The sequence below is a fragment of the Melozone crissalis genome, unplaced genomic scaffold, assembly GCF_028551555.1.
Source record: "Melozone crissalis strain CALT ecotype California unplaced genomic scaffold, PUWL_Pcris_2 ptg000002l_1, whole genome shotgun sequence".
Taxonomy (NCBI): Eukaryota; Metazoa; Chordata; class Aves; order Passeriformes; family Passerellidae; genus Melozone; species Melozone crissalis.
This window is the reverse complement of record NW_026535780.1, coordinates 3,624,653-3,648,920: the sequence shown is the minus strand read 5'-3', so window position 1 is coordinate 3,648,920 and position 24,268 is coordinate 3,624,653. Positions and strand designations below refer to the sequence as shown.

At 44.1% G+C, this 24,268-nt stretch overlaps 2 protein-coding genes across 3 annotated transcripts in view; one reads left to right on the top strand and one right to left on the bottom strand.

Moving 5' to 3' along the window:
- The window catches only part of TRAPPC9 (trafficking protein particle complex subunit 9), a 449,801-nt gene extending 434,587 nt beyond the window's left edge, over positions 1-15,214 (bottom strand). Inside the window, exons 1-4 of one of the 2 annotated variants that reach the window (XM_054295480.1) lie at positions 15,080-15,214; positions 12,584-13,184; positions 3,540-3,685; positions 2,946-3,074 (exon numbers count right to left, since the gene is read on the bottom strand). In XM_054295480.1, coding sequence (XP_054151455.1) covers positions 2,946-3,074; positions 3,540-3,685; positions 12,584-13,167 — 859 coding nt within the window. In that variant the 5' untranslated portion in view covers positions 13,168-13,184; positions 15,080-15,214. The remainder of the gene's footprint in view (positions 1-2,945; positions 3,075-3,539; positions 3,686-12,583; positions 13,185-15,079) is intronic. The other variant, XM_054295472.1, reaches the window with a different exon arrangement.
- Positions 15,215-19,396: 4,182 nt separating this feature from the next.
- Positions 19,397-21,831, top strand: CHRAC1 (chromatin accessibility complex subunit 1). Its single transcript, XM_054291586.1, has 3 exons — positions 19,397-19,571; positions 20,155-20,281; positions 21,016-21,831. The coding sequence occupies exons 1-3, from the start codon at positions 19,434-19,436 to the stop codon at positions 21,159-21,161; spliced, it is 411 nt and encodes a 136-aa protein (XP_054147561.1). The 5' UTR covers positions 19,397-19,433; the 3' UTR covers positions 21,162-21,831.
- Positions 21,832-24,268: the final 2,437 nt, after the last annotated feature.

The window sequence follows — 24,268 nt, the reverse complement described above, 5'->3', positions numbered from 1 at the left end:
TCCTGGCCAGGAGGAACTGAGCAACTCAGAATCTTCCTTTACACTGAAGGCTGCACAGACACATGCAGGAATTCCAGGGGACACAGCCTAAATCTGTCCCCATAGACACAAAAGGGTTCAGATACCTGAGAAGTCAAAGCACCCTTTTCACAGAATAGTTTGGGAAGGGACCTTACAGACCATCAAGTTCCACCCCCTGTCCATGGGCACCTTCCACCAGAGCAGATGGCTCAAAAATCCAGCCTGACCCTGAGCCCTTCCAGGGATGGGCAGCCACAGCACAGAGCACAAGCTCAGGTGTATTTTGGAGCTTTCTTTCCAAAGTTGTTTCTACATAAAGCAGACACCCCCATCTGCTGAGCAGCCAGGTCCTGTGCTGCAGCCTAAAAATGCCAAAGGATGGAAATCACAAGGGATTCCAGAGGAAGATGTTTCTCTTGGCTGGATCTGGGCAGGAAGCTGCATCCTGTGAAGGCTGAAGTACAAGAGGTGCAATTCCAGGTACAAGAGGAAGCACTAAAGGTAACTCTCACATCTACATCCTCAAAATCAGGCACAAGTTTCGGTTCCAAGTGTGGCATTTCTTTGTGCAGAATTTGGAATCCCTTTTTTCCTGGATTTATCCCACAGAAAGAAACAGTGGAATTTGTTCCCCAGACTGAGCACTGTCCTCACAAAATCAATTCCAGTGAAAGAGACTATAACCAAAGGTGCAGTTTGAAAGGATTTCAAATGAAAGGCACTGCAGAGTCAGGAATAGGTAATAAATAGAAACTTTCAGAAAACTTTGTAGGAAAATGACATCACAGCAACAGCTGTTTGGCCAGAGGGAGCTCAGCAGTTCACACCATCACAGAGATCATAACTAGAGTTAGGGAGCAGTATCTAATGGGCCACAAAGTAATATTCTTGTCTGCAAAGGATGACAAAAAAAACTGTAATCAGTTTTTCTTCACAGAAAAGTCCTTTGAAAAATCTTTTAATATGAACCTAAAACATTTTTAAAATACAACTACAGTAACAAGTTTACAAACTGGACTTTGAAATACAAGACAACTTAAATAGAAACCAGCAATAATATACCCAAAAAAAATTCAATTATTCTGATAACTGTGACTTTTTATCTTCTTTAGTAACCAGGAGTACCCATAACAAACAAACAGATTGCAACATCTCCTGATAAATATTCATTGAAAAGTAGATAAAGGTCATTAACCAGGTGAAATTGTAACAGCCAATGTAAAATGCATCCATAGGTCATGGGACCAAATGCACAGATTTTAATGACTAGGTATGGTATAAAAATTAGTATTCTGTCCTGAAATAAGGTAATTTGACTATCACAATTATCTGATTTCAATACACACAGTTGATAATAAAGGTAATACAAAGCAAGTGTTTACTAGATTGTGACTTATAAAAGAAAAAAGATGAGTGGTTGCTTCTTTAGATGAAGGAATTAATTTTGACCACATTGCACAAGAGAAAACACCAGCACTGAAACCCAGCTTTGTTTCAGTGCTGAGTGAATGCATACACAGCAGCAGCTGTGCTGGGTTAGCCCACAGGCCTGTGTAGCTCCCATTAACCAATGTATTTCCATTTTCCTACCCAGCCCAGCCTCTTCTGAAAGCCACAGAACCCTTCAGGAGCTGTAACACCACATGACAAGTGTCAGGTTACGTGACAGGCTCATCTGCACAGCCACAGAGGAGTGGAGAGGATCAGTCACCATCAGCTGAGCCCCAATAACCAAATCAGAGCCACCAGAGCTGGGGGGGTGAAGCCCAGAGCTGATCAGAGCTCTGGGAGGTGAAGCCCAGCTCAGTTACCCCAGCAGCTCTCTGGATCTCTTACACACAGACTGGGGGGTCACTCCTACAGGGATATGGGGCTCACTGGGGGGAAAGAACACCCTGGGATTGTACAAGATTCCTTCTGGGGTGTAGGGGACGAGCCAAAGACAAGCACAAGGAGGGACTGAGGCAGTTTAGGGACCAAGCATGGAAAAGCAGAGGGGAGGGCATGGGTGTGTGCTGGTCTAAGCACCAACAGCTGCAATGGGCTCTGGCTCTCAGCCTTGTGGGTTGAGGTGCCAGCCCCTGGTGCAGAGCAGTGCCAGCTCCTGGACAGACTGAGGCTGTGTCTGTGCTCCCTGTGTGTTCTCCAGGCTGCTGGGAATTCCTGCTCAGCCTCCTGCCTGCCTGGACCTGGGGCCATGGAGCTGCAGCAGCCTTGCCTCTCTCACACACAGCACCAGATTGGCACCTCTGAATGCCAAGGAGTTCCATGGCATACCTGGAGGCTGGGTAAAGAGTAACTCCTTTCATCTGCTTCTCCATCTGCTAAGCTCTGCTTGATGTCCTCCAGTTCTTCTCTTGAAACAAACACTGAGCCTGTGATCCCCACCCATCCTTTTCCACAATGTTCACTGCATTACAGATTGTTCTCATATTTCTCCTCAGCCATCTCCTTTGCAGTCCAAGAGTTTAGAAAAAGTATACTAAATCTTAAAAATTACATTGGTTTATTGGCATTTCATTTTAAAAAATCTATTTGTTACTCATTGACTTTAGAGTAGCAAAAAAAACCCTGATAAAATGTTCCAAATTTAGTTCTTTTTAATACGTGCAGCCCTGCCAGATCCTATTTTATGAAAACTGTCTGCATCTCCTCCAGCAAAATTCAAACTAACACAGACACTACTAACAATCAGGTGAAGAAATCAAAAGCTTTGCAATTCTATGCAAAGCATATGTGTTGACATTAACACCAAAACAGAAAAATAATTGCAAAACTCTAAAAAAAAAAAAAAACAACAAAATTATTCCCCAAAGCTCCCTCCTCTGATTAATGCTGTCATCTGTACAATTTTACAGTTAGGATGTAGGGAGAAGTTTTCAGATGTGGTGGCAAACAGAATGAACCAGAAATGCCATCCTTACCTGGCCTGTGCCTGTTGCCTGCCTCAGCAGACAGAGAACCTCCTTGGGCCCTGCGAGAGCCAACTTTACCCCCAGTGCCCCCTGGGTAGTGATAGATGACAGATGCTGAGCACAGCCCCTCCAGGGCAGCTGCAGAGAAAAGCAAAAAAAGCCAAAGGGTTAGCAGAGACATTTGCAGGAAGTGAAGCATCCTGTGGTAAAGTCCATTTACACAAACAAAATGTGTAATTAGATGTCTAATGAAATTAGATGTCTAATGAAAAAAAGTGTCTTATGTATCTTACTTTTTTAGAAAAAAAGGATCTTATGTAGCATAATTTCTATTTTAACATTATGTTATAACGTAAAACTATATTTAACACAATATTAAGATACTTAATATACTTAAGAAAGCATATATATATATACTTTATATATATATATACTTTATATATATATATACTTTATATATATATATACTTAATACAGCATAACTTTCTAACATAACACATACAATATTCACTTTAATATTTGCGAAAAGCCAAAATGAAATACACATTTACATAAAATCCACATTTTCACACCTGGGACTACAAGTGCCACAGCCAGTCCTACCTCCAAGCCAGAGGAAGTCGTTGACAGAGCGCAGCAGCTCCACTGCCATGTGGTAGTGCACCAGGGAATCCTGCAGCATGCCCGCCTGCAGGCACAGATCCCCCACGTGCTTCCGCATGCGGCCCTGGCAGCGCTTCTTGTAGTGTCTGCAACAGACAGGAGCAGCTCAGGGATCTGCTCTGGGCTGACAAACACCTAAAGTCAATTTCTTCCCTCCTTCATAGCAGATCAACGTGGATTTATTCTCTGCTTCTAAGCAAATATGAATGCTAACTAATGTCATGTGCAAAAGGAGCAACAATTTGAGGATATATTGGAAAAAGCCATGTATCACATGTTTTGGGTACACAGCTAGAGTCACAAGCCCTGAAAACCTCCAAAGCAAGGTTCCTGCAGACTACAGTGAGTATTTGGCTGCCTGTCCATAGCTGATATGCTGCTTTTTTGCTCATTGTTAAGCCAGGGTGGTCTCTTGTTCTGCCTTTTTCTTTTCCCTCAGCAGGGGATGGATTGTTCCTGTGCTTCCAGGAAGCTCTTCTTGAATAAATCCCACAACTCCAGGGATGCCTCCCATGGAATCCCTCACATTTTAGCTCTGAGCATATTAAAGGTGACCTTTCCCAAATCCTGCTCTGTCTCCTCTGCTGGGACCCTCTCCACACACAGCCCAAAGGTATCGGGGACCAGAACCCCCTCAGACCCCCACAAACGTCCCCCTCCCAGCCCCTTCTTTTAAAGGGATGATGAGTGAAAAAGCACCATCACTTCAGGCAACAGCTGACAGAATTTCTCCTCCTCCTTTTTTTCTACATGTTAAAATAAATGGTGATGTTCTTCCCAAATGAACAAAATCTACTGAATATATTCAAGAGACACCTTGGTACAGCTGAAAAGGCAACTTGGGCATAAATCTGTGTGACAAAGGCACTAATCCTACTGTTCTGTTTGGGTTTTTAGTACATTTCAGCTAAAGAAAAGTTTAAAAAGTAACAGATGCAAAGTAAGACTGGATTTAGAGAACACCTCATGGTTTAAGAGACAGTTCAGAACAACTCTGCTCTCCCAAATCCATGAACAATCCTTATTTTCTCCCTCCTGCAAAAGTATTCCCTGGCCAGAATGTCCTTGCACTATAATTATAAACTTGTTTCATGAGGAAGAAATTTAAATGTCAATTGAGATATTTTATTAATTTATTTATGTCATTTTCAATAGTATATCCTGTTGTTCTAACAGTGTCTTCTAAATACATCAAGAGAGGTATGAAAGTTTACTTTACAAACATCACACTGAGGAAAAATAAACTCTTATTTCTCTGGATAGTTTAAACTAAAATAAAAGTCTATCAAAAATGAAAATTTAATTAGAAGAATTGATGCAGATGCCATTCTTTATTGTACACGTGAAATCCAAAGAATCTGGTAAAAATACAAAGAACCAACTTGGATTGATATAGCTGTAAACTCTGAGCTTTTAGGAGATGAAGTGATATGTTTTCAATTTAATTAATTTAACTTAAATTAAGTTGAACAGGTTGCCCAGAGAAGCTGTGGATGCTCCATCCCTGAAGTGTTCCAGGCCAGCTTGGATGGGGTTTGGAGCAACCTGGAATAATGGAAGTGTCCCTGCCATGGCAGAGGGGCTGGAAGGAGATGATCTTTAAGGTTTGCTCCAGCCCAAACCAGTGATTTTCTAAAATGTTACCAAGACTATTTTGAACTTAACAACTTTAAATAAAAAAGAAACCCAGAAAAACCCCTAAGGTTACACCCCTTCTACAGATGTTGAACTCTTATTCCCTGGAGTGAGACCAGAATATAAGAGGAATGCCAAAGTTAAGGAATAAAACCAGTTTGGGGCAGTGGGGTTTGTTTTCAAGAGATGAACTGAAATGCCACTGAAACAATCTCCACAAAGCATCTGAACAAACTATCCCCATGAGGACTGTAATGTAGAAATGAGAAAAGGAGAAGCACAGAACATATGAAATGTAAGGGGAGGAATAAGGACATTCATTTATTTCCTTTAGATTTGAAGGCACAAGGGCCAGGAGGAATGGCAAGGACCCAAACAATTCCATGGCACTGGTTTATTTGCCTTCAAGGCTATCAGTTTGGCTTGGGTAGTTTACACCACAGAGAAACATCTTTTCAGCCACCAAATAATGTCTCATTCCTTGCAGCTGGTTTGGGAAAAGGAGATGAAGAGAAAGGAACTGATTTATATGGACAGGGGACAGAAATTGAAAAAGAGAAGATATATAGAAGTACAGACAACAGCCTTATAAAAACTGAAGAGAGAAGCTATCAGAACCAGTGTTATTGTCTGCAAAAAAAAAGGAAATAATAAAAGGAGACAAGCAATAGGTCTCCTATTGCTTCTCTCCATCTAAAAAGTTACAAATAATTCCTATATAAATGTTTGCCCTTTTCTGATCTAGCACACCACATTCACAATTGATGTGAAGGTGTTGCCATTAAATGAAGCTCAATACAACTGTTGTTCTTCATCTTTCAGATGTGTCAGTCAGGAATTGAAATATTTGTCTTTTATTTTTCAACAAATTGTATTTTACAGATCTTTTAAGAACAAAAATGCAAGAAAATTCAATGTGAAAACTAAAGCTGCTCTGTATGAAATATGGAAGGGCACCAAATCTTACCAATATTTCTGAGTTATAGAAAAATAACTCCATCAAAAAGTACCTTTGTAATCTGGAATCAGCATTGCACAGGAGAGTTTAAATTGGTTATAAATCAGATTTCCTACTCTCTGCACTCCAGAATGAAAATAGCATTGTAAATGTTAAATTGCTTTAACTTTTTTTGGTTTTTTACAGCAGTGGTGGAATTGGAGAATCACCGTTTCCTTACCCAGCTCTAATTCCTCTCAAACTTGCCACTGCTTCCAACTCCATCTCTATGCTTTCAAGCAATCTTTATGTTTAGGAACAAATTAAAGTTCTTATTCTCTCAAAACTGTACTTTAGAGTTTTCTTCTAGATTTTCCAGCTAGCAGATGATTGAGTTTATAAATATGAATCATACAGCAAAGGAAGAGAGATGATGCCTGACTCCTAAATCAGGACCTGATACCAGAATTTGATCACACAGCCTCACCACCTAATTCTGCTGCTGATTTATGCCCAGTCAATATATCTGAAGTTTGAAGGCATTTATTCAACAGCTACATCAATAAATATCGCTCATAAAACCACTGTTCTTTGAGAAACTCTCCTTTATTTATAGAAAACCAGATAATTTATTCCTAGTGATGAAGAAACTTACTGTCAATTATTCAAAAACTGAATTCACTCCACTTATTTTTAGGCTCTTCAAGGTATTGCCAAGACAGGATTCATCTCCTACAGGCCCTGCAAGTCACTGCCATCCTCTTGGAAAATATTTTCTCACTAATTATAGAGTAAGTTTGTACCAAACAAATGTATAAACTGTCTTAATTTAACTTAATTAGGCAGTCACAATTAAGTACAGTGAATTCAATTACTTCAAGTATGTCCAAAAAGACAAAAGGCAAAGACTGCATGGAAACTAAACCCACTCTCCACAGCCAGCAAAACTTAATTCACTTCACATTTGGGAAGCCTCTTTTTAACAAATCCACTATCTACAACATCAGGGCCTTAAAATCATGTCCAAGGGACTCACTGTTTCTTCTGTGCATCCTGGGGTGCAAATTTAATGGGAAAAATGTCCTATTGCATGTATATTCATATATATATATATATATATATATATATATATATATATATATAAATATGTTTCAGCATAAAGTGATTGCTCATTTTAATACTGAGCTACTTTTGCTTCACAGCTTTAGCTGAAGAACCTGAAAGTGAGAAGCTTACAGATATCTTCTCTCTGAATTATTTTTTGTTAAAACCCTGTTAAAATATTTCAGCTCTCTCCTGCTTAATCCTAATCTATTTAGGGACAGGAAGCCCCCATAAATTAACAATTACTTCTTCTAGGACAAGAGGACAACTTTTCTCTAGGCCAGTTCCTTCTGCCAAGAGCAGCTCCTATTAATTTTTCCTCTAGAAGATCATTTACAACATGAAATTTCAAAGAAGCACCCAAAGTCTCTCCCTACAAACCCCCTCCTGTGTGTTATGCACTCAGAAACATCCCCAGGGAAGGCAGTGCCACCTCCTGCAGGGCCACCCATGGAAAGCCCCTTGGTGTCACCCACCCAAACTCCTCTTCTGAAGGTCCTCACCACACAGAAAAATCCCATTGACTGCAAAACTACTTTAAAATCTTATTTTCTGAAGTTGGTTGGGTTAATGCTCTACCAAACACACTCTTATATTCACAGGAATCACCACAATCATGGCCAGTGACCACAGCTACCACTGCAAAGTGGGGGACAATAAATCTGCTCCAAGAATTATGCAGAACTACTTGATTTCCATTTCTGCTTTCTTTGCTCTACAGGATATGTGCTTTATTCTTTCATCTCCAGCTCTTTTCTAGGATCCCAGGATAATTTTATGGAAAATTTACAGTGTTATATTTCAAGACAGAATTTATTTTCACTACAAACCATCCAGAAACAAGTTTGATGAAATTTCTGGATCCTCCAAATTTGGCTCAATTTACAAACAAGAAACATGCAAAATCAATTCTCAAAAGTGTATTCATGCAAAATGCTCCAACAAAAATTTCCATCAAGTTCTACTAATTCCAGTTAGCATGCAGAGCTATAGAAATCACCAATCATAACATTATCCAGACTCCAAGAGACACAGCTACAGCACTGGATCAAGTGCCAGAACTTTTGAATTTGGAAATCAAACACAGGCAGCAACAGCTTCATGGCTTTGGAGTTTAAAAAATAAAGCAAATTCCAGAGGCCAGCAGCCACCTAAGCAGACTAGGTGTGTCCTACAAAAAAACTCAGCGTCGCTACCAAATGTAATTGCCAAATGCGCCAAAGGGGAGCAGCTGCAGTGGGGAGGCTCCAGGCAGCGATTGTTTTTGTGTGTACTGAGAAAATAAAGATAAAAAGCAACACTAAAATATGCAATGAAGGCGAAGTGGAGAGGCAGGACATGGGAAAAAAGCTAACTATTTTCAAAGATACACAATCACATCCTACCTTTTTAGACCCAACAACAAACTCACAGGGCAGTATGAGAGAAGAAGGGGGGGGAAAAAAACAGAAAGGAACAGAACAGAAATTAGAAAGACAGAGAACAGAAAGGAAATTAACAGCCACATACACATACTGAGATCATCAGCTTTGATAAATCAGTGCACAAATCCCAGCTATGACACTTCTACAAACAGAGCCCTACATCCTCATCCCTTCACAGCATTAAACAATGCCAGTATTAAAAAAAGAAAGAACCTAAGACACAAACTGATGTAAACAACATTAAAATGAGCTTATCCAAGTAGATTTACAATCATCCTTAAGTATGTTTATTTTTAGCTGAAAACAGAAATAAAATTGAAAACTCAAAACAAATGGGATTTTCAGTATTTCTGGCACATATATTTCCTAGTTTTCAGTTTGTAGGACATTTTTATCATCATGAGAACATGTTTCCATTGTTCTCCATCAATCTCCCAGCCTCTACAAATAACTATCAAGTGCAACTGATTTCAGAAAATGTTTCAACTATCCTCAGCAGCCCTGTGACCATATAAATATTTTATCCAATTTACAGCTGAAAAAACAGAAAGAAAAAAATAAATCAATTTGCCAAAATCCCCACTTGGCTGAATGCTCCGGGAATTAACCCAAGGTCAGCCTCTCAGTCCTACAATTTCTGTTTAACAGGACAACCTTTCTTCAAAACATTTTAGGACTCAGCCCATTATTTTTCATACATAAAGTTCTCTACCATCCAAAAAAAGTTCTTCTACACAGAAAACTCAGTGAGTTTGTGTGTGCTGTCCTCTCAGTCAGCTCTGGGAATGTGTCTCTCCTCATTATACAAACAACTTGCAAAAGACAAAGATCATCCTCAGTTTTCCCAAGAATTGCCTTATTTGAAATAATAATTAATCTTCCTAATTTATGAACTTTGCATCTTAAAATCAGCCAATCAGTTGACTTCCATGGCAATTATCATGCAACCAAGCTGATGAGAATCTACTAACTGGGTGAGGGAGAAGATCAGGTTTATATATAAAGCTCTGATCATCACATAAATATTAACATTAATATTTGACCATAAAATACTTGCAGAAGAGTATCTTTTAAGATACAAACTATGTTCAATAGTTTTAATTAGTCTCCAAATCATGTGATCAGAATTATGTGGCCCATGTAAATTCTCAACATATTTCCCTCAATCTATCATCCCAACAGCTCCAGGTACAGCTGCACCATATATTTAATTACACCTTTGCTACACATTGCCATTTAACTTCAATTTCAGAAGTTATAGGAAAATAGATGTTTATTTAGTCTAAGTAGGTAACCACAATTACAGCAGCAGACACACACCCTCTGTTACAAGAACAGTGTGTCTTCTTTGACATTTATTTAACAGAGAACATTTGTGGTTTTAAGTAATTGGTTGCACATTGACTGGGAAGTCAGGATACACTGTATACAAAAATTGCAAATAGACAGAAAGAATACAGAAAAGATCAAAGGACTTTCTTTGCCTTTAACCCTTCAGAAATTTCCACCTGTTCTAGAAAAAGCTGCTTCATTTGCCTCAATATCTCAATATCATCATGTTTTTATTTCTTTCTGTAAAATCATTATGGTGACAGACTCAAAACCAACAAAGTAGCAAAAGTTGTTCTACCAGATGTACCCATTTCCTGCATTCAAACAACCTTGAGCCCTCCCTGATCAGAATTACACATCCACTCTTGCAAAAACACAAACTGCTCTCTATTGAAGGTCCTTCCTGGCCCTGTCTCTCCCTGGTCTGCAGTGCTTTCCCTTAATTCCTCAATCTGTCACTACAGAAGGGAGGGAATGTGCTAAAATAAAATCCTGTGAACTCCAATCCAAGCAGCAAAAAACTCACAAGCAATGAAATGCAATGTTACTGTCACTGGCTCACATCCAAAGATTTTGGCTTCAAAGTGTAAGTTAGTTAAACTGATATAAACTGACCTGAGTTCAACCTTATTCTATGGACCTGAGTTTGTGCATTAGAACAGAGGGCAGAGATGCACCAGGCTGCATGAAAGTGCCTAGAAAGGCTCCTGTGCAGAGAAGCTAGAAATACATTTTCATTCCGCTTTCTGAAGTTTTAATGTATAAATCATAAGTTTTATAACAATCAGAAGTACTAACTCCACAGCAAAACAGAACTGAAGTACTTTCTTACTACTGAACTGAAAAATTAGAATATTTAACACCTTTTCCTTGAGCAGCTCAGTGCAGCAAACATTTCAAGTGCATCCATTGATCCAGACTCACTGAGAACCTGTTTGGTATTCAGACCTGCCAGCAAGGTGTGTGCAGAGCTGAGGCAGTGATTAACTCTGGATAAACCCCTGTGTCCACAGGCAGGGTCACACACCCTCCATTCTGCCAAGAACTGAAGCATCACGCTGAATCTGAATTCCTCACTGCAACAGCATCAAATACCTGCCTGGAGATGTGTGGGCACACATTCTGCTGCCACTCCATTTCCTCACCAGCTCAGAACTTCACAAGGAGTATTTCCCACTAGCAGCAACACAACCACTGCTCAGAGATTAGGCATTCATCTAAGAAACCATTTCCAAATCACAATTTTTCAGAAGACAAAACTGAACAGCAGAATTCATTCTGATTTTGAGATTCTTGGCCAACAATTATCATTTGCTACCTATTTGGGACAGGAGATTTTGATTACATTCAGCCAAACTTCATTCAAACTGAGTAACAAAAGACAAGATTCTACAAAGGCTTGTCCAAACTTCTCAATTTTACCACCCACGTGCAAAAAGCAGTAACACAGTAATTCATACTGATAACTGAAGAATTGTGCAGGGACAAACAGGGACCAACTGGTCAGAGCCATTCAAGTGCTCACCAACGAGGAGCAGGTCAATGAGGTACTGATGGTTCCTCATGCCTCCACAGATAATTTAACAAAAGCTTCAAACTAATTAGAAACTTGGAATGCTTCCTTCCTGTTTCCAACGCCAGGACCAGCAATGCAGGCAGAGCTGATTAATTTGATCTAAAAGCTTCACAGACCTGCCTGGACACCTCTGAGCTTTGACACACAATAAAAACCTCTGATATGAACACCACTATTTCCTGAGTTTTCATAGGGCTTCTCCACCTCTGTCTCTGCCAGGACAAAAGGTGGATGCTTCCATCCCCTGGATTTGACTGCAAACAGCAGAGTCAAACAGATTTTGCTCCTGCCTGTAGCTATCAAGCCAGAATTACTAATCCCTTGCAGAGGAGCTATGCAACACTCAAATCTGACAGATGAGTATGCAAATGAGGAGGAAGGAAAAATGGGGGAATAAAACTCTAACATACAAAAAACCAAACAGCTAGCAAAACAAGACAGGTAAAAAGTGATAACAAATAACTACATGAAACAAAGAAGGACAGGGAAAGATGCTGGACTTCATTATCAAAATAAACAGCCATTGTCTATAGAACCAAAAAGTAGACAGAGGTTTCAAGAGAAAAAATACAGTAAGTAGGATAGTCAACTACTACTCAACATGACATAAAAATAGTTTCATTGATACTAACTGAATTTTTTTATCAAGACTGTATATCTACAAAACATTGGAAGTTTTCCAGCAAAAAGTCTCATTAGAGCAGAATCTGTCAAACCACTCCTGTGACTTCTTTCTGCTATTTGATGAGCTTCATCAATTAAATACATATATAAAAACAAGCTCAGAACATCAAATACAGTGAGACTACACGTTAAATTCTCTTAAAACTACAGCAAGCAGACACAGAAAGATCAGGGCACAGCTCTGCTGGAACAAGGCTCACCCTGTCCTTTCTAATAGGCTTATCCTAAAGGCTGGCAAGCGCCACAGATGTGGTTTTTTAAGACCTGTGAGCTGACAAAAGCAGCTGCTTACCTACTGTCGGTGTCCAGCCCTACGAAATCCTTCTTCTCAAAAGGAACACAGAGCAGGGGGATCTTGTCTCCAGACTTATCAGTGGCTCTGTCGAGACGCTTGGACTCCAGCACTATGAAGAGGGACTCAATAAAATCTTCTATTCTCTTCTCCACAGTCTCACACTCATTATAACTGGGATAAAAGGCCACATCTGTGCGGGGCTGCTCTGCAATCTCTCCTTGAAGCCCAAAGACAAACAAGCGGGAGTCATAGAGGGTAGAGCCGTACATTTCCTTCTGAAGATGGAACTTCTCAAAAGTCTGAGGCCATTCCTTGGCTGAAGAGCACTCTGTGATGGTGATCAGCCCCACGACCTTGCGGTGAGTCTGAAAATCGCCCCACTCGTTGTTCTCCGGGGGGTAGTGGTGCCTGTAGCGGATGTAGAGCACGCGCTGCGAGTCGCGCACGTTCACCTGGCTCACGGCCGCAATGCGCTTGTAGATCCTGAAAAAGCTCTCTTCAGGGACAATGCCAACGGGCTGCACCACCACCAGGAGGGTCTGATGATCCTCAGCACACTGCATGTAGTCAGGAACACTCATTTTGCATCAGCTGCAGGCTACTGAAAGAAAAACACAGATTATTTTAACCTTCAGAAGTGTACGAGGTTGTTGAATCAAAGAAGGGCTTTGATGCTAAACATTTCTGCAGCCTGAATTTATGTGCTACAATACCACTGTTTCTTTCATTATTTTACTAAATCTTCAACCATGCAACCTACTGACATTACACTGTGCACAAGGAGTACTTTTAGTCACTTATCAAACAAAACTCTGTAAATAAGGGCTTTCCAAGTGAATCTTACTCCCTGTGCAGCTACACAAGTCTCTACCACAGCCACTGGGCAGCAATACCAGCTCAGGACAGCCTGTCAAACTCAGGCTCTTCAGTCCCATTTTATTGGGGAAATATGCAAAATTGTGTGGGGTAAGGTGTAAACAAGCACCAAATCACGATCACAAAACTTTATACAGCTGTCAGTGCTCTCACATGGCCAAGCAGAGGAAAATGAGGACCAGACCACCTATTTTTGAGGAAAAGCAAAGTCTTGCTTTCTCAAAACACACACAAGTAAGGACCAGGCAATGTTTTCTGCCTTTACATTTAAGTATTTAGAATCCCTTTTCTCTTGAGCTCTCTAAAATAAATTACTGCACTGCAGCTGAGTCTTGAATGAAGATGCACGTCCCTGAATCCTTTCATGTCTGAGACCTCCTGGACCCCACGGATCCCTTCGTGAATTTCAGCTCCAAAGCCTTGAACTATAAATACCACCAAAAAACCACAAACAAAACGCCAAACCTCCACAAAAACAAAACACACGGACAAAACAAAACAAAACAAACTCAGCCCAGCTTTAGACTTGACACCATTGGTTTTACAAGCAGAACAACGAGTTCCAAGCTCGCAGGGACACAGGTGACAGAGAAACAGCTGCCTGGAGGAAAGGCTCCTCACAACTATGGACTGTACCTCCCTTGTCCCACCTCACTGCCCGGGGTCTGCCCAGCAGCCCCATCTCCAGTGTGCAGCCCCATCCCCAGTGTGCAGCCCCATTCCCAGGGTACAGCCTCAATCCCGGGTACAGCCCCATTCCCAGGGTACAGCTCCATCCGCAGTGTGCAGCCCCATTCCCAGGGTACAGCCCCATTCCCAGGGTACAGCCCCATTCCCAGGATGCAGCCCTATCCCAGGGTACAGCCCCATTCCCAGGGTGCAGCCCCATCCCGGGGTGCAGCCCCATTCCCGGATACAGCCCCATTCTCAGGGTGCAGCCCCATTCCAGGGCAGCAGCCCCATTCTCAGGGTGCAGCCCCATTCCAGGGCAGCAGCCCCATTCCCAGGATACAGCCCCATTCCCAGGGTACAGCCCTATCCCAGGGTACAGGCACATTCCCAGGATACAGCCCCATTCCCAGCGTGCAGCAGCACCGTCCTGCCACTTCCCCCAGCAGAGGCCGCAGCGGCTGGGAGCTTCCCCCTTTCCCTGTCCCTAAGCCGGCCAAGTTTAGCAGGGAAAAGGAATAAACTGCAGAAGAGCCAAGCGCAGCAGAGGCGCGGTGGAGGCGCACACCCCCCTGAGCCCCGTCAGGGACAGCGAAAGGCGCGGGGGAGCTGCTCTGGGGGAGCGGCTGCCGGGTGGCAACCGGGAAAGGGGCATCGACAGCCCGGCAAGAGCCGGTCTGTGGGAAGCGAGGGCGGGCGGTAACCGGGGAAAGGGCACTGACAGCTCGGGCGGGAACCGGTCTAGGACGGGGGGACGTGGCTGCCGGCAGGAGCCGGTCTGTGGTAAGCGAGGGCGGGCGGTAACCGGGGAAAGGGCACTGACAGCCCGGGCGGGAACTGCTCTAGGACGGGGGGACGCGGCTGCCGAGAGCTAAGCGGGGAAGCGGCACTCACGGCCGGGACGGGGGGACGCGGCTGCCGGGCGGTAAGCGGGGAAGCGGCACTCACAGCCGGGACAGGAACCGCTCTAGGACAGGGGGACGCGGCACTCACAGCCGGGACAGGAGCCGGTCTAGCACAGGGGGACGCGGCTGCCGGGCGGTAACCGGGGAAGCGGCACTCACAGCCGGGACAGGAGCCGCCCCGCTGCCGCCGGAACTGACGGCAATGGCCGCTCCGCCCCGCATGCGCGGCGGGCCATGGCGGGAGAGTCGTGAGGGGAGCGCGGCGATTCTCCGCTGTCGTCCGCGGTGCTGCTCCTGGGGATTCCACAGGGACTGGGAGCCTGTGAACACGAGGCATTGCTCCAAGAGCAACGCAAAACAGGAGTGGACGAACGAGTGATTCACCTGGGGAACTTCAGCCGATTGTGTATGAAAACCTACAGGGCTCTAGCTAGCCCTTAGAACGAAGTGAGCCTTCCTGGCATTCCCAAATCCCGAAACTGGTCTGGTGTCATAGAATCATCCAGTCCAACTGTCAGCCCAGCAGTGCCACTGTAACCCCTGAACCACATCGCGAGACTCAGGTTTTCACCTGAAACCCTCCCAGGAATGGTGATTCCACCACCGCCCTGGGCAGTGTATTCCAATACCCGACTACCCGAACAATTTTTTTTTTTTTCTTATCAGCATCTCCCCTCTCTCATCTTAAGTCCATTTCCACTGGTCCTCACACTGCTGGCACAGCAAAAGAGGCCAGCCCCAGCTCACTACAAGCTCCTTTGAGGTAATAGTAGAGAGCGATGAGGTCCCTCCTGAGCCTCATCAAGAAGAGAGAGATCTTCCTCTGAGAGGATTTCTCAGTCACATAGCTTAAATGGCAAAATCTTGAAGACTCTGGAAGTACAAAAACTCCAGAAGTTGAGCCTTGTATGAGAGTTCAGGTGAATTTCTGGTGGAGGATGTGGGAACCTTAATGATGCAAGTGTGAGATGCTGCATGTGGATAACCAAACCCCAGTATCAGCACAGGCTGGGGAATAAGTGGGTTGAGAGCAGCCCCACCAAGAAGGACTTGGGAGTGCTGGTGGATGAGAGGCTGGATGTGAGCTGGCCATGTGTGCACTTACATCCAGAAAGCCAAACATGTCCTGGTTGATCCCACAGTGTGGGCAGCAGGTGAGGGAGGGGATTCTGCCCCTCTGCTCCACTCTGGTGAGACCTCCAGGTCTGGAATCCCCAGTACAAGAAAAATTCATGGACCTCTTCGAACAGCTCGAGAGGAAACCATGGAAATCCTCAGAAGGCTGAAGTGCCCTTCCTGTGGAGACAGCCTGAGAGAGTTTGGGTTGCTCATCCTGGAGAAGGGTCCAGGGACCTTATTGCAGCCTTTCATAAGGGTCCATGTCATGAGTTAAAGTAGTGGCACTCCAACAAAGTAACTTCAATAGAACTCGCAGTGCTTGAAAAATCTGGAACTAAAATTGCATTTAGGGTAGAATTACAGAATCATTTAGGTTGGAAAAGACCCTTAATATCATCAAGTCTAACCTAGTACTGCCAAGGCCACCTCTAAACCATGTCCCTAAGAGCCCCATCTACATGTCTTTCGTATCCCTTATGGGATGGTGACTCAATCACTTCCCTTGGCAGATGGTACCAATGCTTGACGACCCTTTTGGTGGAGAAATTTTTCCTAATATCCAATCTAAACCTCCCAATGGCACAACTTGAGGCCATTTCTTCTTGTACTGTCACTTGTTACTTGGAAGAAAACATTAACCCTCACCTGGCCACAACCTCTTTCCAGGTCTCCTCAGCCTCTGTGGCACGAGCTATGGGCTCCAGGCAGGTCTCTCTGCTCCTCTTGGCTTTCCCCCATTTAGGAGACATGAGGAAAAACAGCAGCATAAAAGGAACTGAACAAGCTTTAGCCTTGACCTTCAGTTATCTTCTAAAAAATGGACAAAATTTCCCAGAGGGAAAGGAGCTGGAGAGATGGCAGCACCAGCTGGCCTCAGAGTCTCAGACAGAGGCTGACCAAGCCCCACAGCAGCATGGCCTCAGGGCCAGGGAGGGATGGGGAGTGCTCAGCCCAGTCACTCACAGCCTCCCTCTCCTGCCAGGGGCAGCTCCTGCTCCCTTTGTCCCTTCTCTGGGACACAGTGACTCACAGAGGCACCTACACCTGGCCAGGGTCTCACTGGCAGAGGGGAAAAAAGCAGCTCTGAGGAGCTCAGAGGGTCCTTCACCTGTGCCTTCCCACCACCAAGCTCAATGCCCTCAGAAATCCTGGCAGTTTGATGAGGTTTATTTGTATATTGAAATAATTAAATACCCCAGTAGTATTTTTAAGAAATTTGCTGGAGCAATGTCAGCTGTCTCCACAAGATGTCACAAGACAATAAGGATGGAGAAAGAAACCAATCCTTCCAGACATCCAGGCAGCATTTTAGGATATTTGTGCTTCCTTTCAGATATAACATACATACAATGGCTCACATAAAATATAATCTCAAAAGGATTATACAGCATAAGAGATAGAGATTATCTGCAATAGCTAACTATAAATTATGTCCCCAAATGCAGGAATTTTGGAATTTATCATATACTGTTGTTATCCTTGCACTTTCAACTGTTCATGGTATTATATTTTATCAATAAATCAGTATCATCTGTAGGCTTGGCCTTATGTACTGGGCAAATTCTGTATAAAATAGTAACATTCAGTCAATAAACTCCCTGTGTTTTCCATGTAATGATTCTTTGTGGGTACATTCCTTTCTCCCCTAAATTCCATGTGAATTATTATTCTATATTCTAGAAAAGGTCTGCTCTTCTCTCTCATATTAAGTGGAGATTATATAGTGGCCTTAGCAGATTTCTTACCAACACAAACCATCAGGCATGTTGTTTGTAAAGCATACTGGAAACTTTTTGATTTAAACCATTAATGAATTAATGCAAACAATGTCACCACTTCTGGAAGTGCTCACTCACCCTGCAGCTCTTACCCAAACAGGCACAGGCAAACTTCTGGAGCAAACACTCCCAGCACCAAAACCCCATCCACAAGCACGTTACAACTTTCCTATGCAGCAGGCCCACAGTGTAAACGTAGGGAATGTGTTAATAATGAAGGTGCAGCTCCATCATCACTTCATAGTTTACACGTGCCCTCCACACCTCCCCCACAGCGCTGACAAGTGTCAGGATGACCAGACACATTCCCTGGTGCTGCACTACAGCTGCAGAGGTGTTGAGAAGCCTGTAATTACACCTTGGGTTAACAGCTTTGTGAGCAGTGGCCTGTAATCGGGAAACACAGGAGATGCCCAGTTTCCATTAAAAACAAGCTCCCCACCCTCCTGTGCCAGCCTGGGGCTGAGGAGCCATGATGAGAGCTGAGGAAGGGGAAGCCCCAAGGCTGCTCCTGCCTGCCCTGGGGCAGCAGGAACCCACGCAGGTGGGAAGAGTGACTGGAAAGCTGCTCAGCACAAAATGACCTGCTGGAAAAGGACCTGGAAGTGCTGGTTGGCAGTGGCTGAACATGAGACGGTATGTGCCCAGCTGGCCAAGGAGGCCTCCTGAGCTTCTGTGCCAGCACCAGTGTGGCCAGCAGGACCAGGGCAGTGACTGTCCCTCAGTGCTGGGCACTGGGGCAGCCACACCTCAAGTGCTGTGTCCAGCTCTGGGCCCATCAATGTAGGAAGGACACTGAGGTGCTGGAGCATGTCCAGAGACGGGACACAAAGCTGGTGAAGGGGCTGGGGCACAAATCTGAAGAGGAGCAGCTGAGGGAACTGCGGCTGTTTAGCCTGGAATAAAGGGGGCTCAGGGGTGTGACCTTATCACTCTACAGCCACCTGGTGATCGGTCACAGGTTGGACACGATCATCTCAGAGATCTTCTCCAGCCAACTTGATTCTGTGATTCTATGAAGGAACTCGCAGCCGCCGGAGCCTCAGCTCGCCCGGGTATCCCCGGGCCCGCTGTCTGCCCGCGGCGGGGAGGAGAGCGCCGGTGGGGCCGGGGTGCTGCAGAGGGAGCGTCCCTGTGTGAGCGTCCCTGTATTGCAGGGAGATGTAGGGAGCTGTAGTCCCGGCTGCAGGAGGCTCCTGGTTGATGCAGGGAGCTGTAGTCGGGGTAGGAGGCGGCTCCCGGTGCGGCTCCCAGTGCTGTAGGGAGCTGTAGTTCCTGTGCTGCGAGTGGCTCCCGGTGCTGTAGGGAGCTGTAGTCCAGATCTCGGTGCTGTAGGGAGCTGCAGGGAGCTGTAGTCCCGGTGCGGGCGGCTCCCGGTGCTGTAGGGAGCTGTAGTCCAGATCTCGGTGCTGTAGGGAGCTGTAGGGAGCTGTAGTCCCGGCAGCCGCCGCCTACAGCTCCCGGCGGGCCGTGCCCTCGCTGCCGCTGGGACGGGCTGAGATGGCGGCGGCGCGGCTGAGCGGCACCGAGAACCGTCTGGTGTCGCTGCCCCTGTCACGGATCCGTGTCATCATGAAGAGCTCCCCGGAGGTGTCCAGCATCAACCAGGACGCGCTGTTCCTCACTGCCAAGGCCACGGTACCGGCTCGCCCTGCCCTGCCCTCGGGCCCCCCTCGCCTCCCGTCCCCGGCTGAGGGGCCTCTGCCCTCGGAGCGCTGCCGCGGCCCGGGCCGGGCTCCCGCTCCCCTTCTCTGCCCGCATCCCGAGTCTAGAATCACAGAATGGTTTGTGTTGGAAGGAACCTGTAAGAACATCTCTTTCCAAAGCCCTGCCACGGGCAGGGACACCTTCCACTGTCCCTGGTTGCTCCAAGCTCCGTCCAGCCTGGCCTTGGAAGCTTCCCGGGATGGGGCAGCCACACCTTCTCTGGGCAATCTGTGCCGGGGCCTCACCACCCTCGGAGGGAAGAATTTCTTCCTAATATCTGATCTAAACCTACTTTGTGTCAGTTTGGAGCCATTCCCCCTTGTCTTGTCACTACCTGCCCTTGTAAATAATCTCTCCATCTTTCCTGTAGACTCTCTTCATGTACTGAAATTTAATGAGTCTCTGCACTGAGTATATGTGCAGTTAAATACGGTGCTTCTGCCTTTAGCTAGGGATCAGTGATATGTTTGAATTCTTAGTATGACTACTACTAATTTTTGCTTTCATTTTTTAGGAGCTTTTTGTTCAGTATTTGGCTACGTACTCCTACAAACACGGCAGAGGGAAGGAGAAGAACGCTCTGACGTACACTGACCTGTCTCATACAGCAGAAGAGTGTGAGACCTTTCAGTTCCTTGCAGGTATTGCTAACACAAGGGTAAATCCAGTGTTTGGTTTGGAAAATAAAATCTTTCTCTTAATGCTCTGTTTTGTGAGGACCCAGTTCTCCTACTGGTCATTGATCTCCTGGTTAGCATTCAACTGGAGCTCATAAACTACTTCCCTGAAAACATTTCTTTGTGAATGGGGATATTTCTGCTCCCTCTAAATTATACAGTTACACTGTATACAGTTCTCAGGGTATTGCCTTAAGCATTTCCTAAATTGCAGCAGTTCCATCTGAAAGCTTTCAGCCTGTGGAAGAAGATTATTGTGCATCTTTAGGTGAGAAGTTATGTGGACCAAAAATGACACATAGGAATCTATAAGTTATGGTCCCTCTATGCTTCTAGATATACACACACACATTTTTACTGATACTTGGATTTTATATTAATGGCTCATTGGATCTAAGGCAGTTGAGCACTCTGTTTTATATCAAATAATTTACATCAACAGACAGCAAAAGTTGCCAGTAATCAGTCATGAAATAGAGTCCTTATCTTTGGTTACTTGTGCCATAAGTGGGTAACTCCCTCCTACTCTGACAGCAGTGTGTGAGTCAGGCTGACTTACCTGGTTATTCACCTAAGGTTTATTAAAAATATTAATATTTCATTTTTACTTCATTTCTTTAGTGGTTTGGATACAGCAGTATTAACAATGCGATGCAAGTATTGAAATAGATAATAAAAACAGCAATTCTGCCTTTCAGATATCTTGCCAAAGAAGATTCTAGCTAGCAAATACCTAAAAATGCTTGAAAAAGAGAAGCGAGATGGAGAAGTGAGGGAAGACGATGATGAGGCTGAGGAGGAAGAGGATGAAGATGAAGCTGTTGGTGACAGTGTTGGATCTTAAGGCCAATGGAGAATTGTTTCATAGTTGATCCATTTTTCTATTGTATAAAGGATGTTATTTTTGTGACTGAGAATCCAGATGCTGGATGTATTTTTACACTGAGCCATCTGCTTTTGCTTTAAGAAGTTTAGAAATTGAACTTTGTACTCGTTGGAGAATGGAATTCTTCCCTCAGAAACACGGTGGGGTAGGAAGAGACAGTGCAAACCTGACAGCAGAGCTTGGTCAGGTGATTTGAAATGACTTTGTCAGACAATCATTACCCAAATTGAAAATTTCTTACAGGCAGCTTTCAGTTCAAAAGCTCCAGAAGTGGACCAAGTCCATTAGAAAAGGCTGTGAAAGCAGCCATGTGGGAGAGGAGGAGATCCATCCCAAGAGCTAATGGTGGTTCTGTAGCTGTAGTGGTAAATGGGGTAGGAAATTATGTAAATATGTGCATCCAGAACCCTCTTCTTGAATGAACTCCACTTCTGCAATGTCTCTTGCCAAAATGCACATTGAAGTCTGTTAATTGTGGGTTCTTGAGAAAGAGCAGCTCCTTTACCATGTGAGTGACAGAGATGGATTTTTCATTTGGTTTTGGTTTGCTTTTCTTTTTGTACTACAGAAATGGCAACCATCCTGTGTGGAACTTTACATGCAACTTTTAAAAATAAATGTTTTGTATGAAAACTTGACAATGGATGCAGAAACTTCCTGTAGTTCTTTCCAGTTTCAGTCACACACGTGGTCAGTGTGGCAATGTCTGAGAGAGAGAAGTGACCAAGATCTGTCCCCAGGGGTGAAAAATGCCCCAGGTAAGCATGGAAATGTTAATGGGTAATAAAAACCTGCCACTCCAAAAAGGCTGGGCAGCAAATCAGCCAGGAATTTGTCTCAAGCAACAGCCTAATATGGAGGGCATGATAAAGAGTTACCAGAACTGAACAGCTGAACAATTTCTCTTGGGTTGAAGGCACAACCATGCTCAGCTTCTCTTAAAACATAGCAGGGAGCTCCAGCACATCCACAATCCAGCACATTCCATATTCTAAGAAAGCTTGGGCAGGTGGGGTCAGGGACTGGCAGAGCTCCTGAGCCACACCAGAAATGCTCCTGCTGTTTGAACAGAGCAGAGGATGCTGCACTGTAACAAATGTTCCGAAGCTGCCATAAATGAAAATCAGATTGTACCAGGAATTCTGCAGAGAGTGCTGAGTGGGGCTGGATCCCTGGATTCCCAAGTGGGTGAAGGCAGAACTAAACAATTGTTCCAAGAGCTGATTTGTGCTTTTTTATTATTAAAAGTGCATGGAGATGGGTGGAAAACTGAGTGTGGAAATCTGGTGGGGGGAGGGGGTGCCAGTTTTTTGGGAAAGAAAAGAAGATCCACCAGCACAAAATTGCACAGGGAATCTCTAGCAGAAACAGGGATGAGGGCAACAAGCAAATACCTGGACCATGGATGGGTCACAAGCAAAGAGGAACATCCTCAAACAGCCCTCAGGGGTCTGAGCACAGCCCCATCCCTGCACCATGGGAGAAGGGAAAAGGGACTGGGAAAGGGGTGGAAGATGTTCTAATTCCACCTAAATTGTCAATAAATGATATTTTCCCTCCAGTCACATCTGTCTTGCCCATCACAGCAGCTTTTCAGTGACCTCACTGTCTATTCCTCAACCCTTGAGCTTTTTAATCCTATTTTCTCCCTCTGTGCAAACTGCATCATTTAACAGGAGCTTCCTCAAAAGTGCCCAAGTATCTTGAACTGTTCAAGGTGTTGTGGGATTTTAGGCAATGGATCACAGGCCAAGGGACACTTCTGGATTAATTATTATTATTATAATAAATGTTTCTATCATTTTCCCCCCCCACAACACCAGCTTGTGAGACCCATCCCCACCCCAGCCAATGCTGCTCAAAGGACATGAAGTTTCCTAAACGTTCCAAAATGACAAAAGAACTGTGGTTACCAAGTATAAATCACCACATTTCATCCCTCTCAGAAGTTTCCTGTGGGATGATGAACATATTTTCTGAATTCCTGAGCCCAGAATAATGTGCACACCCTTCTGGATTCATTCAGCCAGAATCCTCCATGGGAACTTCAGAGCTGCCAAAATTTGCCACAGCCCTCTCCAAGGCCCTGCAGCTGCCAAAGCTCATTGCCATCAAACCAGTGAAGGGTTATTTGTTTTCCCCAAGAGCCTGACCCAGAGCAAAACCTCATCCAATTCAAAGTGGTGTTTCAAAAAACAATGGAAAAAATAAAGGGAAGAGACAGCTCTGACAGTATTTCATATTTACTGAGTAAAAGCAATCTGTGTTTGCAGGGTTGGGCTCCCAAAGGAAGTTCCTTGGCATCCTTGCAATTCTGTTGGATGCTTTATAGCCACCACCAGGTGCTACATTTTCTTCATTTAAAACTTGATCACTGTATGGATTCACTCAGAAAAAAACATAATTAAAAAAAGAATTTCAGACATATGGTTTCCAAAATGTTCATCTTCCCAAAAGAATTCCAGGATAACAACTTGTAAGCAGCTAAAGCAGCATGGATTGTGCCTGGCTGGGCACAGGGAGGGTGGAAGCACAGGGAAACATCCAAACACAAACAAGGGGAGAAATGCAAGGGAGGGCAATGGACCAGAGATTTTGGCAGAGTCTCACAGTGCACAAGTAACTGCAGAAAATGCCCAAAAATTAAATGAAAAGACATCAAAACAATATCTTGTAAAGATGAGGAATTTTATTTTATTGACATACTATGAGGCAAAACAAAATCGACACCATACAAAATAACTTTATAAAATATCATTCACATCATTATTTTGTCAGGAATTACAGCATTCTGAGCTTGTTACAAGTCTTATGTTTTGAGGTGAAAAACACTATGCTAAATCTTTAGTATTAGTTGTATATATACAGTAAGAAACCAGAACAGAACCTGTTAGGTTTTTCATGAGTTTATTGCAAAAGTAGTGCAAACTATTTTACCTTGCAAGCTGTAAAACAAACTTGGAAAAGGACCCACCTAAGCTTAAAAACATGACAATAAATGCTCAATTTCACAGCCTTTGAAGCTTCCTTCAACAGTTCTCAACAAAAATTCCCCATCTCTGCAC

Bases quoted from the DNA above. Each gene is read 5' to 3' on its own strand.
- CHRAC1 (XM_054291586.1), top strand. From the start codon at position 19,434: ATGGCGGCGGCGCGGCTGAGCGGCACCGAGAACCGTCTGGTGTCGCTG. The intron at 19,572-20,154 runs GTACCGGCTCGC...TTCATTTTTTAG, and splicing joins TCCTCACTGCCAAGGCCACG to GAGCTTTTTGTTCAGTATTT. The intron at 20,282-21,015 runs GTATTGCTAACA...TCTGCCTTTCAG, and splicing joins GACCTTTCAGTTCCTTGCAG to ATATCTTGCCAAAGAAGATT.